At 43.9% G+C, this 18,732-nt stretch overlaps 1 protein-coding gene and 1 long non-coding RNA gene across 3 annotated transcripts; one reads left to right on the plus strand and one right to left on the minus strand.

Moving 5' to 3' along the window:
- Positions 1 to 3,467: 3,467 nt before the first annotated feature.
- On the minus strand, positions 3,468 to 13,112 carry LOC118652634. Its single transcript, XR_004966670.1, has 4 exons — positions 12,470 to 13,112; positions 11,489 to 11,559; positions 4,819 to 4,988; positions 3,468 to 4,369 (listed from the first exon to the last, which is right to left on the minus strand). It is a non-coding gene; the product is annotated as an uncharacterized LOC118652634 (long non-coding RNA).
- Positions 11,840 to 18,583, plus strand: CASP14 (caspase 14). Of its 2 annotated transcripts, none has more exons than XM_036302657.1 (7): positions 11,840 to 12,069; positions 13,660 to 13,731; positions 15,057 to 15,206; positions 15,302 to 15,527; positions 15,686 to 15,802; positions 15,978 to 16,081; positions 16,585 to 18,583. In XM_036302657.1, exons 2-7 carry the CDS (start codon positions 13,705 to 13,707, stop codon positions 16,687 to 16,689), a joined length of 729 nt encoding a protein of 242 aa, XP_036158550.1. In that variant the 5' UTR covers positions 11,840 to 12,069; positions 13,660 to 13,704; the 3' UTR covers positions 16,690 to 18,583. The 2 variants fall into 2 exon arrangements, with proteins under 2 accessions (XP_036158550.1, XP_036158549.1); XM_036302656.1 differs by having other exon boundaries at positions 11,843 to 12,073.
- The last annotated feature ends 149 nt before the right edge of the window (positions 18,584 to 18,732 follow it).

The raw sequence follows: 18,732 nt of genomic DNA on the forward strand, positions 1-18,732 counted from the left end.
CTCACTATTTCTTCAAGTAGGTTTTCAGTATCTTGCTCGCTCTCTCTCTTTCTCCATCTGGCATCCCCCATAGTCTGAATGTTGGTACACTTGAAGTTGTCCCAGAGGCTCCTTACACTATCTTCATATTTGGGATTCTTTTTTTTTTTCTTTTTGCTCTTCTGATTGGGTGGTTTTTTCTTCCTCATATTTGAAATCATTGATTTGATTCTCAGAATCTTCTAATCTACTGTGGAATCCCTGTAAATTCTTCTTTATTTCAGTTAGTGTGTGCTTAATTTCTGATTGGCCCTTTTTCATGTCTTTGAAATTCTCACTAAGATCCTTGAAAGTCTTACTTGTCCCTTGAAGCTCTTATGAATTCCCTTGAAGCTCTCATTAAGTCCCTGAAGCTCTCATTAAGATCCTTGAGCAACCTAATTAACCATTGTTTTGAACCCTGTAACCAGTAATTTGCCTGCTTCCATTTCTTTCATTTGAGACATGTTTCTTTGTTTCTGCATTTTGGCTGCTTCCCTATGTTTGTTTCTACACATTAGGTAGAGCTGCTATGTCTCCTGGAATTGGCCTTGTGTAGTAGGTGTCTTGTAGGGGCCAGTGGCTCAGACACCCCAGTCACCTGAGCTGGACATTCTAGGTGCACCCCTGTGTGGGCTGTGTGCAGTCTTGTTGTAGTTGAGCCTTGATTACTATTGGAGTCACTGGGAGGAATTGGCCTCCAGGCCAATTGGCTGTGAGGACCAGCTGCGACTACAGTGGGAGAGCTACTGTGCAGGAGACACCCCTTTAGATCAGGACTTGCTTCAGTGGGGCTTCGGTGCTCACTGAGTCTTCCCCTTGAGTGTGTTGCTTGTGGATATGTAGAGCTGTAATCTGCTGTGGTCTGAAGCTGTCCACTGGGAGCACTGACTCTGGGGCCTCCCAGGATGTGAAAAGTCAGCCACTGTCTGGGGCCACCCAGCAGAAGTTACAGAATGATCTTCAGATGTCTGCTGCTTGTATTGGGCTTGGAAGCCCCCAGGTGAGGCCCAACTGTGAAGTAAGGTAGACTGGTGCTAGTGCCCGGTCTTGGACCTCTTATTGATACATATGGGGTATGCTGATGTCAGCTGCTGCTTGTTTAAGGGATTTTAGGAAATCTGAAGCCTGAACCGGGACAAGACTTTCATATGGAAAAGCCACTGCAAACAGCTTTGATGCAGCTGCAAATTGGATGGGATGGGGTCTCAGGGAATCACCAGGCAAACGGTGTAAGCCAGGCTGATAGAAACTCAGATATGGCTGCCAGTCAGCTCTGTGGCAGAGGAGGTTTCAGCACAGGAATAATGACCCCTGCAAGCACCCCCATCTGGGAGAAAGCTGCCCTGAGTTTCTGTCCCCATGCCAGACAATCCAGTTCCTCTCTGAATGTCCTAAGTTCCTTTCAAGCCTCTGCCCCAGCATTGGAGCCCAGAAGTATCGAGTCCAAGTAATTCATGTGCCAGCCCTTTAAGAGGAACTCCCTGGGTCTCCAGTAGCCTCTGTGTCACTCAGCCACAATCCCTGCTGGTTTTTACAGCCCAAAGTTACCAGGACTTCTCTTCCCAGCACTGAAACCCCTGTGTTATGGGATCTGGTGTGAGTCTGGGACTCCTTGCTCCTCACAAAAGCATCTGCAGTCACAATATCTCTCCCAGTTTAAAAAAACACCAACGCGATGTCGGGCTAGACATTCTTCACCTCTGCCCCTCCTACAGTCTCTCTGTGCTTTCTTCTTTACTTTTCTAGTTGTAGAACTTCCATTCTGCTAGATTTCAGGTGTTTCTGAATGATGGTTGTTCTGTATTTTACTTGTAATTTTGATGTGGTTGTGGGAGGCAGCGAGGACTGGTGTTTACTTACGCTGCCATCTTGGTTCCTTCTAGTCATTTTTCTATTCAAAACCTATATAATTTTATTAACCAATGTCGCTCCAATAAATTCAGCAAAAAATTTAAATAAATAAGTAAATAAGATGAGGTATTCCTGTATCCCTGAAACTGACACAATGTTATATGTCAATTGTAGCTCGATTTTTGTAATGGTTTAAAAAAAAAAAAAACAGGAGTAAATTTGAAAGCTTAAAACGTATTTTGTTTTGTTAACTTGCAAAAGAGTCTCACCTTCAGAGAACTGCTCTCAAAAATAAGATTTGATGCATATGAGCATGACCAATGGACACAGACAATAACAAGGTGGGGACACGTGCTGGGGGGCAGGAGCGGGCAGGGAGAGGTCAATGGGGGGTCAGTGGGGGGGGAAAGGAGACATATATAATATTTTCAACAATAAAGAATTTAAATAATAATAATAATAATAATAATAATAATATTTGACATATATTTAAAAGCTAAACCCACAAAAGTTTGGTTATTATGTTCAACATTCTAATTGGTGGAGGAAAAATAGTAGTTCCTCACTGTGGTCCTGTGTAGGTGCCAGTACTGCAAAATATCAGCAAAACAGGTACATTGTTTTCTTTTAAGAAGTCAGCAACTTATGGGCCTGTATTCATTATCCATTGCTATGAAAAAAATTATCCAAAAAGTCAGTGGCTTGAAACAACATTTATTATCTCTCAGTCCTCTTACAAAGCTGAAGTCAAGATAGTAAGTGGGGCTGTGGTCTCATTGGCAAGCTTGACTGGAGGAGGCTGCTCTTCCAGCCTCACTCACAAGTTTGTGGCAGGATTCAGCTCCTCACAGGCTATTGGCCAGAGACTGCCCTCCATTCCTTTCACATGGGCCTCCCCAACATGCAGCTCATGTCCTCAACATGTGAAAACCAAGGCAAGTTAGGAGATGATCTTTGAGACGAGAGTCTACTATTCTCCCAGGTTGTCACCTGAATAAACCTCTTTCCTTTTGCACCAGGAAAAAAAAAAAGGCAAGTGAGATAAACCAGGGAGAGATCACAGCAAAAGTCATAGGCTTTTTGTAATCTAATCTCAGAAGAGACCTCCTATCACTGTTGTCATATTCTATTCATTAGAAGTGAGTCACTTCATTCACCAGATAAATAGAAGGGACACTTTTAATGAAAGACTCAGTGAAATATAACCTGAAACAATGAAACAGACATCAATACATCAGTGGAGTGAGAAAAACAAGTAACAGAAGGCTTAGTGAGGATAAATACAAGATGGAGAGGCTCAGCTTGAACAAAGGGGTCACATTAATTGAAAGAGTGGTCCTTATATGGTGAGAGCCAGATTCTGTATGGAGCAGCTGCTCTCAGAAGGAAAGAGTGATGAGCCCTAGCCAGTTTTATTCACTGGTTAGAGCTTCAGCCTGTGGACTGAAAGGTCATGGGTTCGATTTCAGTCAAGGGAACTTACCTTGGTTGCAGGCTCGATCCCCCACCCCGATCAGGATGCATGTGGGAGACAACCAGTCAGTGTGTCCCTCTCGCATCAATGTTTCTCTTTCTTTCTGTCTCTTCCCCTCCCTTCCATTTTCTCTAAAAAAAAAAAAATCAATGGTAAACATTATCCTCTGGTGAGGATTAACAAAACAAAAAAATAAAGAATGAAAGACTAATTAATTCCTGTCAAGGTATTAGCCTTTCAGCCTCCAGGGACTTACTCCGTTAGCAGTTCTATTTTCAGAAGCAGAGGATAAACCCATGATTTAATCTCACCATTTAAAATCTAGTAAGTGGATGAAAGAAGGTGAAGGGATCAGCCAAAGAACCTATATTCATAACTTATAGACACAGACAAGAGTGTGGTGATGACCAGAGGGAAGGGGGTGAGGGCTAGGTGGAGGTGGGCAAAGGGTGGGGAGGGGGAGAAATGGGGACATTTATAGACATCAATAACAAAAATAAAGTTAAAAACAAAATCTAGTAAATATATGTATCAAACAAAAAAAGAAGAAGTAAATCACTAGGTCCAGTCCACATTCAAGGTGAGCAGGTCACACAAAGGGAGTGAGAAACCCAGGAGATGGGACCAGAGAGAGCAGTGTTAGAAGCTGCTTATCACGGGGCCCAATATTTAATCTATTTAGAGTTTAGTGTTAAGCAAAACTATTGAGCAGTTTAAGAAAAGACCAGATACACTTTTTTTGTGTAGTTTTCTCAGGACGCAAGAGGTTTTCTAAGTGTCATGTGTGATATTCATGTTTAGGCATGATGAGAAATTGGATAAGCTAAGGGTGGATTTAAAGTTTTACTTTTCCACTTCATTGCTTCTCTTTTAGAGAAATGTCCTTGACACTATCCTCCATGACTTCTGGCTTTGCTTCTGGAGGGTCTTCCTTGTTCCCCCCTCTCCAAAAATACATCTTGAGTGGGCATAAGAGATGAAACCTTGGGGAAGGAGGGTGCAGAGTTCCAAGTTCACTTCCTCCTAGGATAGATTTAGAGCCAGAGATGTTTCAGGGTTTGAACAATCATAGGCAATTCTATTGTAATCCATTTCCAGTGGCAATTTTCCACCCAGGCACCTTTTCATGCACTGGCTGGGATTCCATCTCACTCATTTGTTCCCATCTCTTTGCTCACCCATTTCTGAACATGAAAACTTGTTTTTGACTTCTTTTGAAGAGTAAGCACAATTGCCATTTCTGCTAGTTCATGTCATTAATACATGATCATTAGTCTTTTATCTTCATCTCATGCCTCATTAACAGCACAACAGCCATCATTAATTGCTATTAAATCATGGCATCCCTCAGCATTTTGAACCAGGTCCCTCCCAGGAGACTTGGCTCAGTCCATTGATAGTATCAGTTCATGGCCACCTCCATCCTCTCTTTCCTTCACCCTCATCATGAAGAAGACATGCAGTGCACTCACCACACAGCTTCCAAAACATCAGCCGGCTGACTAGAGCCAATCTTCCTGTGTGGAGTGAAGAGGCAGGTGTCCTGAGTGTGGTAGGGCCTTGTCCTGGTCACCAACCAGCTGGTGAAGATTAATTTAGAGTCTGCAGCTGCTATCCAGGTCATGGATGTTGGCCATCTCAACTAGGAAGTGATGTTGAAGAGAAAAGAATTAATCCAAGAGGCATTTAGGAAGTGATTTAGAGTTCTTTCTAAATAACAGACACTTTTCTAAGTATTTTGGACTCCTGACAACAATCAAATAAGGTGAGAATTGCTATCTCTTCTTTACAGAACAAGAACACTGAGCCACTAAGGTTTTATAATTCAAGTCACTGAGGTAAAGCCTCCAAACCAAATATTCTGATTCTGAAGCCTATGTCTTTGACCATTATGCTGTCATGCCTTCTGCTCAATTATCTGCTTGCCATACAGTGAAGGTTGCCCACTTATTTGCATCCCTTCCACCTGTACCCACTTACACACATACATACAATCATATACAAATACACTCACATCTACAGCAAATTGGTAGATGGAAGCAACTGAGACATAGATGCCCCAGAGTGGGCCAGACCAGAAAATGCCAGAAGAAAGGAAGAAAGAAAGAAAGAAAGAAAGAAAGAAAGAAAGAAAGAAAGAAAGAAAGAAAGAAAGAAAGAAAGAAAGAAAGAAAGAAAGAAAGAAAGAAAAGAGGGAGGGAGGGAGGGAGGGAGGGAGGGAGGGAGGAAGAAAGAAAAGAAAGAAAGAAAGAAAGAAAGAAAGAAAGAAAGAAAGAAAGAAAGAAAGAGAGAGAGAGAGGGAGGGAGGAGGGAGGGAGGGAGGAAGGAAGGAAGGGAAGGAAGGAGAGAGAGAGAGAGAGAGAGAGAGAGAGAGAGAGAGAGAGGAGAGAGAAGAAGAAGAAAGAAAGAAAGAAAGAAAGAAAGGAAAGAAGGAAGGAAGGAAGGAAGGAAGGAAGGAAGGAAGGAAGAAAGAAAGAAAAGAAGAAGAAAGAAAGAAAGAAAGAAAGAAAGAAGAAAGAAAGAAAGAAAGAAAGAAAGAGGCTGGGCTACTCTCTCTGGCCCAAATGGAAACCCCATACCCATTAAACAGTCCATTCTTTCCTACCAGTCCTTGCAACCATGACTCTGGATTCATTCTGTCTCTATAGATCGGTCTATTCTTATTCACAATAACCAAAAGGTGGAAGCAGCACAAATGCCTATCAATGGATGAGTGCATAAACAAAACGTGTCTAGCTGTACAATGGGATATTTTTTAAAAATATATTTTATTGATTTTTTACAGAGAGGAAGGAAGAGGGATAGAGAGTTAGAAACATCGATGAGAGAGAAACATCAACCAGCTGCCTTCTGCACACCCCCAACTGGGGATGTGCCTGCAACCAAGGTACATGCCCTTGACCGGAATCGAACCTGGAACCCTTCAGTCCCCAGGCCGACGCTCTATCCACTGAGCCAAACTGGTTAGGGCTACAATGGGATATTATTTAAGACTGAAGCCCTGACATATGCTGCACTATGGATGGTTCTGGAAAGCATGCTCAGCTAAAGGAGCCAGACACAAAAAGCCACATAGTATGTGTTGTCACAGGATTTTTTAAAGCCTCAGATGACTGCGATGTCATATAAGCAAAGCTTTCGGACCACTGCCTTACACTCTACAATAAAAGATTTATGCCCAGGCCTTGTAGAGAAGGTCAGAGAGAGAACTCTTCAGTTGCCAAACCTGCTTCAGGTCACCCTGAGCAACTTGGGCGGCTCACTTATTCTGCTAACCCATGGTCGGCAAACTGCGGCTCGCGAGCTACATGCGGCACTTTGGCCCCTTGAGTGTGGCTCTTCCTAAGCCTTAGGCGTACCCTAATTAAGTTAATAACAATGTACTTACCTATATAGTTTAAGTTTAAAAAATTTGGCTCTCAAAAGAAATTTTAATCGTTGTACTGTTGATATGTGCTTCTGTTGACTAATGAGTTTGCCGACCACTGAGCCGCTAAGCTCATGTGACATTCTCAGGCTGGAGTTGAGAGAATAGCTAAGCCCTTTTTTTTTCTTTCTTTGATCTGAGTCTTTGGTCAGAGGAAGGAAAATAAGAGGACTCGGGAGTCTGAGAGAGCTGCCACTTTTGAGCCAACTTACTTAACTTTTCTAACCCTGTTTTCTCTGCGCAATCTCACAGTCATCAGGACAAAAGTTCCCATCCTTCAAATGCTCAGAGTGGGTGCCTGAGAAACGAACGCTGCTTGCCTATGCTCCCCGTTCTATTGCAAGCTCAGTGGTTTGCAAAATGTTAATATGTTCCAAAAGGGAAGGAACTCTTGGCAAACACGGGCGTCTTCCCTGCCTGTGGCTGATAAAACCCTGTCGAACAAGATACCAACTAAGTCTTGTCTTGTCAGGTGCCCTGAGTTATTTACCCTTCGAGGGAGCCTGGAATGACAAGAAGTTTCTACATCTTTAAGCAACACCACCTCCTTTCATCACAATGAGTTCTCACTGCTGCAGCTCCACAGGCAAAGGGTGCCTCAGAGGTGAGGACATGAGGTTCAAAGGAAACCCTGGGCTGGTGACAAATGAAAATAGAGGCATTGAGCAAGGAAAGGGATCGATTGCTGCAAAGATGAGTTCATGCATGTGTCCAGGGGGTGAGCATGAACTCTTGGGTACATGCCATTCTCTGGCAGTGTGTGAGAGCAGGACATGCCAACCATACCTGTAAACGCACAGAAAAGTGGTGCCCAGGAAGCAAGTTCATGTTCAATGAAACATCCCCCCTCACTTTTCTGCAGAACAGTCAGAGAAGCTGAGCAGCTTGGGGACAGGGCACCCTCACCCACATCTGCCTGAGAAATAAGTTTGTCTCAGGTTTGGGATGTCATTGCTGAATGTAATGTTGAACAGTGTCACCCATACCTGGGCATCAATCTCTTACTGATTGAAACCCAATATAGTATAAGGCAGTGCTTCGAACGCTTTGGTGAACATCACAGTCATCTGAAGCTTCTAAAAATCCTATGACAACACATACTATGTGGCCTTTTGTGTCTGGCTTCTTTAGCTGAGCATAATGCTTTCAAGATCCATCAATAATGTAGCATAGGGCCTACCCAGTTTGGCTCAGTAGATAGGGCCTCAGCCTGCAGAACAAAGAGTCCCAGGTTTGATTACTGTCAAGAGCACATACCTCGGTTGCAGGCTTCTCCTCGGCCCAGACCCTGGTCAGGGCCCATGCAGGAGGCAACCAATCGATGTGTTTCTCTCACATCGATGTTTCTCTTTGTCTTTCCCTTTCTCTTCCACTCTCTAAAATTAGTGGGAAAATATCCTTGGGTGAGGATTTTTTTAAAAAATAGTGTAGCATATATCAGAGCTTCATACTTTTTTATATTTTGAACTAGGGACCCAGTGCACAAATTCGTGCACCTTGTAAAGAACTGTGGGCTGTGAGGCTGCGGTAGGCACAGGGGCGGGTCTCGGCCCATCCTCCGCACCCCTGCCCAGCCCCTCCCACCTCGGCCCCCAGCCCCCTGTCTGCCAGCAACCCTGCTCCCACCGCTGCCCCCATGTGCTGATGGCGCTGGCCCCACTCGCACCCGCTGAAGGTGCAGAGCCTTGGTCTGGCACCCTTGCTCACCTGCTCCACCATCCCCCCCACGGCCAACACCCGCCATGTTCCACACACGCCCCTGGTGGTCAGCTGATGTCATAGCGGCCTGTTGTTTGGATGTTCTGCCATTCGGTCTATTGCATATTAGCTTTTTATTATATAGGATAATATCCCATTATATGGATAGACCACATTTTGTTTATGCACTTACCCATTGGTGCACATCTGGGTGCTTCCACATTTGGTTATTGTAAATAAGAATAGGCCAATCTATAGACAGAATGAATCCAGAGTAATGGCTTCAAGGGTAAATATATGTTATGCATGGCCTCAGCCCCAACTAAATCAGATTTCTAGGAGCCAGGCATTAATATTTTAAAACTCTCTCAGTGATTCCAATGTGCAGCCAAGTTGGAGAGCCAGTAGTATAAGGGAAAGAAGAAGCAGCCCTGTAAAGTAAACACCTACACTTCCCAAGACTTAGTTTGAGTGCAATCTCCCCCAAGGCCCACCCCAACCATCCTAGTCATTCTCCATCACCTCATCTTGTCTATTTCCATTGTAAACATGTGTCACCATATGAATTATCTTATTTATTCAGTTTCTCTCTGTCCCTTCTCACAAAACCAATGGTATTCTACCTTGCAACACATTCAATTCACCTGGGTTCCTTTTTTAAAATACCACTGTCAGGACCCCACCTTGATAACTTAAATCAGAATCTTCTGGAGGAGGAACCAGGCATCTGTATTTTTAAGAACCACCCCCGCCAAGCAATTGCATCATGCAACCATGGAAGAGAAACACTGCCCTGATACCTGTTTTCATGAAGACCATGTGTCCACAGCTCCAAAAACATGGTCTCACCCAGAGCCTATCCAATGGTCAGATGATACGAGATCACCTCACAGTAATCATTTTGTTTTATCCTCAGAACAGTTCTCAAAATAGGTTTTAACAGGTAAGGCAATTTTGGCTTAGAACAGTTCATGATCAGCCTGCAGCCAAGCCACAATGGGAACATAGTCCATTCTGCTTTCTGTGCTGAGCCAGTTCAAGGGTATCCCCTAGGCTCCCAGAGCCCCCTGTACCTTTACCTCAGCACTGGTCACCTTAACCTCTAAGGGCTATCTGGATCCCCCATGAGAGCTCCATGAAGATAGTTCACTCTTATAAGAAAATAAAACACTCAAATTTCATCAAGTAATAAAAGTAAGCATCTATTAAATTAGTAATAATTGATATAATTTATCAATTTAATTAGTTGATTAATTAACTTACAGTTGTTTCCATCCATGCTGAATCATTCTTTTCTCCTTACCATTCTGGTTCATGCCCCACTAAGATTTCTTGAGCATCTATTCTTGAGCCCCCTTCCACACCCAAAACTTATGTTAGATGTTTCCATACTATAGTTGTAATGGCGGAGGTAGTATTATTCCCAGTTTATACCCATAGGGTTAGGGAACACAAGTGTCAATTCTGACAACACCAGGCATTTATGAGCCATACCAGGTGCCAAGTAACCAACAGCTATACATGTGTAAGTCGATGCAGAGATGCAGAGTTGGGGAGAAACTGCCCCGTCTGGTGTCTGAGTTATCTTGAAACAAAAGGAAGACTTGGGAGGATGACAATGTCCCAGATTTTTCTGTTTGTTTGTTATTGTGGTAAAATAGACATAATATAAAAGTTACCATTTTTAAGTTTACAGTTCAGTAGCATGAAGTACGTTCACATTATTGTATAACCATCACCACTGTCCACTTACAGAACTTTTTTATCTTGCAAAACTGAAACTCTGTCCCCATGGAACAGTAACTCCCCATCTCCCTCCCCCAATCCCTAGCACTCACCATTCTACCTTCTCTCTCTATGAATTTGACTTGTCTAGAGACCTCATATAAGTGGAATCAGGCAATATATGTCCTTATGTGTCTGGCTTCTTTCACTTAGCATAATGTCCTCAAGGTTCATCTGTTTTGTATTAAGTGTCAGAATATCCTTTCTTTCTAAAGCTGAGTAATATTCATGGATGGACTATGTTTTTCTGTCCACTCATCTGTCAGTGGACACTTGGGTTGTTTCTACCTTTTGACCATTGTGAATAATGAGCTGCCATGAATATGAGTGCACAAAAATATTTTCAATATTTGCTTTCAATGTTGGGGGGTATAATATAAGCCCAGAAATGGAATTGTTTTATCAAATAGTAATTCTGTGTTTAATTTTTTGAGGAATCATCTTAACTGTTTTTCACAGTAGCTGCAGCATTTTATGGGAATGTTCCAGTTTTGCTGAATATTTCACTTCTACATAGAAGCCCAAGAAAAATGAAAAGACACATCCACACAAAGACTTATATGCTAATGTTTATAACAACATCATTCATGATAGTCAAAAGTTGGAAACAATCCAAATATCTATCTATATAAGGATAGTTAAATAAGCAAAATGAGGTATATCTATACAGAATATTATTTACCCATAAAAGGATGGCATACTGATACAGGCTACAACATGGATGAACCTTAAAAATATTATGCTGAAAGAAGCCAAACACTTAAGACCATGATTATATGATTCTATTCATGTGAAATGTCGATAACAGGGAAATCTATAGAGACAGAATATAGATTAGCGGTTGCCAGGGGCTGAGAGATTTGGATGGCGATTGGGGGACATTTTTAAAGGGCACAGGGTTTCTTTTTGTAGTAATGAAAAGGTTCTAAAATTGACCGTGGTGGTAGTTGCACAACTGTGATTATAGTAAACACACACACACACGCGCACACACATTGAATTGTACACTTCAAATGAGTGAGTTGTAAGATACGTGAATTTTTTAAAGCTATTAAAGTAAAATGAAGTGAAATAAAATAAAGGCTGAAAAAGAATAGAGGAGGAAGGTCATGAGAAAGAGAAGAGAGAAGCTGAATCAGCTGTGAAGTATCAGTTGAGGCCATTGGACCTTCCTGGGTTTGAATGCCAACTGTGCTAGTTACTGGTCTAGTGACCTTAGGCAGCCATCTTACCTCTATGAGTCTCAGTTATCTTTTCTGAAAAATGGGAGCAAACAATGCTGGTCTCTTCGGGTTGTTGAATACTGGATGAGAGAATAAACAAGTGAAGTTGGTATTATCTGCACTGTTGAATGTGGAAGAGATGAAAGTGGGCATGATGATGGAAATGATGGGTTGATAATAGCCAGATGAGCTGGACCAGGGTGGGGGTGGGGGAGGGAGCCGTTCTTGAGAGGGACGGGACTGATGTAAAAGCCCTAGCTGGTGTGGATGCTCTACTTCAGCCTCCTTAGCCAGGGGGTGTTGGCTGAGCTTTGCTATCACTCAATCTGTGGGAATTTGTGACCATTTCTTCATCAAGGGTGTGTCCCTTGTGTCATGATGTTTCTTGAGTGACAGAAAACTTAGGAGCAATAAAGACCCAGACAGCTGTGCTGCTCAATTTACAGACAGGCCCTTCCAGAGAAACCTGGGAAGATTCTGCACTATCAGCTCCCTCTCTGAGGTCAGCAGACCCCTCTTTGGTGCCCAGTCTTGTTGGCAACTAAGAGAGTGGTGAGACAACCTGGCTTAAAGGAGCAGCTACTTATAAAGTCAGTAAGTAATTTGGCAGATATTGCGCTCTCTCTCTCTCTCTCTCTCTCTCTCTCTCTCTCTCTCTCTCTTCCCCTCTCACTGAATGAATGCATATTCTGGCCAGTTCTTCACCTATTCATCCATCCATCCTTTCTTTCATTTGTTTATTTGTTTATTATTTGTTTGCTCAACAAATTCTCCCCAGCACCTCCTCTGTGCCTGTTCCTGCACCAGTGACTCTGATGGAGATGGAGATAAAGAAGTCAGGCTTTCAAGTGCTAAAAGCTGAGCTGTCAGCTCAGCCACGAAAATCAAAATCAAAAGCACTGCTGTAATGCAAGTCTAAACAGGCAGAGCTGTGGAGTCCGGAAAAGGCAGAGCAACTTTCAGTGGCTTAACAGGGACCATTAAACCTACCTTGCTTGCTCTGACTGTAAAGCATCTAGTGCTCTTTCAAGGTTCTTTCCGATGGGAAAACTGAGTCTCAGAGAGGAGAGTGAGATGCTCAAGGTCACACAGCTGGGCAGGCGCCAGGGCAGAGCTTGACTTTGGTTTATCTGGCTCCAGAATCCATGCTCCTTCTGTTCTTCTACTTTCTCTCCCTTGTAGTATTTGGCTTATCTTTCCTTACAGCACTGGTTCCATTGTGTGTGTGTGTGTGTGTGTGTGTGTGTGTGTGTGTGTGTGTGTGTAAAAGAGAAAGAGTGAGAAAGATTTAATGTTCATTTATGTCATAGACTAGAGCTACATGTGGGCAGGGGGCATGTCTGTCTTATATAATGTGTTCTGTGTAGTTCATAATGGATACCCAGGAAACATTTGCTGGATAGATGGATATATGGGTGAGTGGGTGGATAAGTGAGTGGATGGACGAGTCAATCAACTGATCAAATAATAGATAAATGGGTGGATAAGCAGATAGATGAGTAGGTGGTGGGGAAAGACACGACAGATATGATGCCTAGCCAAATTGGCAGAGAAGGGCCTTGACTAGTAATGACGCATTCCAGGCTGAGGAAGAAGTGTAAGAAAAGGCGAGGAGATGGGGGAACACCAAGAATATGGCAAAAGTCATTCTATTCGGCCAGAAAACAGAACTGGGATCAGATGAGAATGAAGATCTTAAGGTTCAGGCTCAAGGCAGAGGGAGGGAGTGTTTCAAAGTAGTATTCCCCACATTGATGATTTTCTCATTTTAAACCCAACCCATCTCCTTGTTGATGCCTCTTCAACCAGTCGGCTCCTGGTTGGCAAAAGGGAATACATAGGCCACTTGTCCTGCTCATCAGTCCAGTAATGAGTGCAGTCTGTCACAGGCTTGTGAGTGTCCTGGGGGAGAGATAGGAAAATTTCCAGATAAGTGGCATTATGGGTGGGCCTAGCAAGAGTTCTGAAACATCCAGGGGTGGAAAACACCACTGGAGTGTCCCAGTAGAGAGGACATACTTCATGGACTGTCGTCTCCTGATCAGATTTGACCATGAAACAAGTCCTCACCACTGGGGTCCTATTCAGTCTCAAAAATCCAGATGTCCAAACTAGCCTGTGCCCTGATTCCATCTGCCTTCCTTTGAAGACCTTCAAACTCTCTTCTCTTGAACCCCCAGGATCAGTCAAGGTTGCTGAGAACCGGACTCAGAATCAGAGGAGACATGAGCAATCCTCGGCCTTTGGATGAGGTGTGATGGGTGCAGGTTTGGGGAGAAGGGGAGGTGAAGGGATTAATGTTTCAGAGACACTGGAGAGGATGAGAATTCATGACCTGAATTCAGAGCTAGAAGGTGCTTTGTAATCATTCAAATGGAGAAAAAGACTCAGAGATGGAACCCAAGTCGGAGATGGGGGGGCGGGGGGGGGGGGGCAGCCCTACTACATCTCTCTCAAAGTATCATGCTTCTCTTCTGCAACGAAATGTTGACCCAAACATCCTTCTTCCTAAGATGGGATAAGATAGGATCTCAGGATTAGCTTCAGAAATGTGGAGACCTCTGCAAGTGAGAAAGTAATACTCAGAGCACACATGAAAAGGATGAAGGGACAAAGCCACCAAGTGTGACAACTGGGAGGAGCCTTCAAAATCCTTCACGCACACACACTCATTGTATTTGGAAACTGAGGCTCAGATAGGAGGAGTGACTTTCCCAAGTTCATACAGGACTAAAACAGAGCTGGATGACTAGAAACAAACTAGATTTTTGGTAGTGAGCACACAATATAGTACACAGATGTGGAATTATAATGCTGTATACCTGAAATTGATATAACGTTATTAACAAACTAGAGGCGTGATGCACAAAATTCATGCAATGGGCTCAGCCCTTGCAGCCCTGGCTATGTCCAGAAGGTCGTTTGGCTGTCTGGTCTAATTAGCATATTACTCTTTTATTATTATAGATGTTACTTAATAAATTTAATTTTTTTAAAAAAAAAAAGAATGCCCAGTCAAATTAGAATCTCACATCAATAACAAATAATCTTATAAGTATATCCCATGCAATATTTGGGACACACAGTCACACTTCGGTTCTCAAACATCTCCCATCTTGAACAATTTGTTTCTTAAACAAGTTGTTCACAGGAAAAATGTGTCTCGGTTGTCAAACAAAACTTCAGTTCCTGACCAGACAACCCTTTCATGCTGATACCTGTATGATCAGTCATGCATAGCTCAGGCGACAAACAAAGGAGAGATTTCGGGATTTTTAGTCAGTTTACCACTGAACCTCGCGTTGTTAACTCCACAGGAAATTGTGCTATGAATATTTTCTAATGGTAAAAGATGATTCAGCTTTCAAACAAATTGCTCCTCAGCCTTCTGAAACGAATTAAGTTTGAGAACCAAGTTTCCACTTACTTACACTAAAAAATCTCATTTTTTTATTAATCTGAAATGTGAGTGTAACTGGGCACCCGGTATTTTACCCTAACCCCTCTTTGGACCACCTCTCCTGCTTCTCCTTGACCTCTCTACCCCTTTGATGATTTCTGTCATCTCTTGACTCAGGAGGCCTATGACATGTCAGGTGCCCGCGTAGCCCTGACGCTGTGTGTCACCAAAGCCCGGGAAGGTTCAGAGGCGGACCTGGTCGCCCTGGAACGCATGTTCCAGCAGCTGGGATTTGAGAGTACCATAAAGAGAGACCCCACTGCTCAGGTATTGTGAAGCCGGTCCTAGCCAACGGAGGATGGGCTGGACCAGAAGGCGGGCTCCAGGGATACACCTGAGTCTGGCCATTCCTCTTGCTCTAGCAATTCCAGGAAGAACTGGAAAAATTCCAGCAGGCCATTGATGCCCGGAAAGACTTCGTCAGCTGCGCTTTCGTGGTGCTCATGGCACATGGGCTAGAAGGTCAGCTCGAAGGAGAAGACAAGCAGATGGTCGAGCTGGAGAACCTCTTCGAGGTTCTAAATAATAAGAATTGCCCGGCCCTGAGAGCCAAGCCGAAGGTGTACATCGTGCAGGCCTGTCGAGGAGGTGGGGACAGAGCCAAGAACACAGAGTTTGTGTTCCTGATCCAGTCCTATCCCAGATCTAGAGCCCCAGCTGTCCTGTGTTGCTAATTTATCTTATGACCTTCTCCTTTCCCCCATCTTTCTCTCTGACTTTGACTTTTCCTCTTCTTGGTGTTTCAGAACAAGAGGACCCTGGTGAAACAGTAGGTGGAGGCAACATTGAGATGATCACAAAAGACAGTCCCCAAACCATCCCAACGTATACGGACACCCTCCACATATACTCCACAGTGGAGGGTATGAGCTCCCAACTGACTCAAGTGGCCTCTGCTGCCCCACTCTGCCCACTGCTCCTGGCCCCTGAGACACTCCTCCAGGATCCACCCTCTTCCGGGCCCTCTTGCACCACACAAACCCCCACCGTCCCACCTCCATTGGAGTTTTCCTGAGCCCACTTCTCTGCAATCCCCAGGGTACCTTTCCTACAGACATGACCAAGAAGGCTCCTGCTTCATCCAGACCCTGGTTGATGTGTTCACAGAGAGGAAAGGGCCCATCCTGGAGCTTCTGAGTGAGGTGAGTTGGGACAAGGTACCTGGAATCCTTACCCAGCCTGAGCAGGGAAAAAGCAGAGTGGGCTGAGACTCTTCCAAACCTTTCTGCATTTTCCCTCCCCCTATTCCCAGCCCCAAATCCAACCCAGGTCCCAGCACAGAAACTAGGATGCCCATCTCCTAGCAATGACTTTCCTTAATGCAGGAAACTTCAAAGTCCACAATATGTGAGATAATTTAGATAATATACAGATAAATTTCTGTAAATAAAATTTTCTGTTAAAAGTTTGGGCCAACTTTTTTTTTCTAATGGTTGTATGATTTTGTGGTGGATTAGAAAGTAACACATGACAAGAATGTCCAGCCAATGATTCCAGAGAGCTGATGACACAGAAGAGACAATAAAGGTCACCCATCTGAAGACAGGAATGCCCCTTTGCTTTCTTCTTTAATCTTCTCCCCGTAAGCCTGTTACACCAACTCCCCCAAGGCCCAGCCCCAAGATGACCACACTTCTTGTTGCAGGTGACCCGGAGGATGGCAGAAGCAGAGGTGGTTCACGAAGGGGAAGCGAGGAAAATGAACCCTGAAGTACAAAGCACCCTTCGGAAACAGCTCTATCTGCAATAGATGTAGAAAGGACAGGGAGGGGCATGTTTTCGGGTGCTCTGTCTCCCCCTCAGATGCTTAAAAGGCAGCTCTCACTACTCCCCCAAAATCTTCTTTCCCCTCACACCCCCGCCCCCCCCCCAAGGTAAATGTCACTCAGTCCTTTCATCACACCCCTTGTGCAGGTTCAACCTGTCCCTGTCCTTTTTAAAGCAATCCAACTAAAACCAAGCACAGGCATGGTTGTAACAAGAGCATCACCTCCCTCAGGCTGGGCTATGTACCTCTATTAACGCAACCAAGAGAGTACTCACTTATCACACTTTCTGCTCCTATGCTTATCTGAAACTCATTCTAGCTTTTATGAATTATGCCCATACAAATGTCACTGGATGAAGCTCAAGATTTTACATTAATAAACCAATGCTCACTCACCTCCTCCCTTCTCAATCAAACTTTTGCTGGCTTCTAAATCTCACCTGGAGTTGTAGCCTCTTCCTGAGCCCGTATCCATTCCAGAGATTCCCTCCCACTTCCAGAAATTCAGTAAGGCAAGAATCGTTCTCTCTCTTGGCTAGCAAGCTGGTGCCTTGACACTGTTCTCCTAGTTTATGGGCTCTCTCTGGCTAATAGAGATGCCTCCTCCTTTTCTGGATCTCTCCCTCCTAATTAACACTGCCCCCCCACACACACACACCTCCCCACCTCCACCACTAGGCCCTGGGCTCTGCCCTTCTCCAGAGACTCCATCCATTCATTCATTCTTATGATTACAACTTTCACCACTCTGAATCAGAACAAATTGAAACTATGGCAAATTCCCTAGCATCACCCTATTATTTTGTAGACAGTATGATAGAGGCTCAGAGAGGTTACATGGCTAGTCAAATGCCACACAGTAAGTCTGGCTTCCATCCTCGCCCCCTTTCCACTGCCTGCTAAGTCTTGATCTATCAGAAAACTTGTCTACTTAGAGGAACCACCTAATAAAAGTTCTCCCTACCTTGGAGATTGGAGCTCCCTGGAAGACTTCTAGAAATCCTTGATAACCAGCATTTAAGGTTACATCCATGGAATTCCAGCACTGGGCTGGAAGCTGGATCAGATGTACTGCCTTCCAATTCTGAGATGCATGTCTCTATGTCTCTAGCCTTGACCTTTCCCATGATATAACCTGTGGTCATACCCACCACCATTGAAAACCCATGGTTAAAGATGTCTTTTCTTCCTGGTCCATCCTCGTTCCCTGTCACCCTCAACCTCAGACCCCAGGTTCAGAAATCTGCCATTATCTATAACACTCTTCCTCTTGCAACCTTCCTATGCCACCAGCCACCATGCCCAGCCTAGCCTGACTCTGAAACACTTCTCAGATCTGTCTTCTCTTCCCTAACATGTAATTCTCCAGGCTCAAGTCCCACCCTCACGTGTTTACATCTTTGCATGTTTCCACCAGGTTCTTTTCTTGCCTTTCCACCTGACCATCTCACCCCTCCTTTGTGCTCCATACCATCTATAATTCTTTATCTTCCTAGAACACCCAGGAAAACACAATGGCACCCCATCATTTGGAGACCAAGACCAAACTCCACATCCTGATATCTCACACCCGTATAATTCCACTTCCAACTAGCAATCAGCTAAAGTCATCTCTCACTTCCCCCATCATGAATTCACCCTTCCAACAAGACTAATGTCCTTTTATTCATACCTCCCCAAGCTGGAGTGCCCTCTCTTTCCCTTCACCTACTTTCCACAACCTCCCACCCCTACGTATTCCAGAAAGTCATTCCTGATAGTCTTTCTAGTTAATTCTGCTCTTTTACTAGGACGAGACTATTACAATTTCTTGAGGGCAGGGAACAAATCTTTGATTGTTATAATGGATGCTCAATAAACAGTTGTCAAACTAAAACTATATGTTGGAATCTTTGCTATGAACTTAAACCATGAGGCTGATGTGAAAAGCATTATGGATTTGGCTTCTTTATTCTGCTGGCCAGCTGTCTCCCTGGTGTGTCTATCGTGAACGGAGAATCAGGATCTCATCCTGTCTCTTTCATA

The sequence above is a fragment of the Myotis myotis genome, unplaced genomic scaffold (assembly GCF_014108235.1).
Source record: "Myotis myotis isolate mMyoMyo1 unplaced genomic scaffold, mMyoMyo1.p scaffold_m19_p_32, whole genome shotgun sequence".
NCBI classification, from domain to species: Eukaryota; Metazoa; Chordata; class Mammalia; order Chiroptera; family Vespertilionidae; genus Myotis; species Myotis myotis.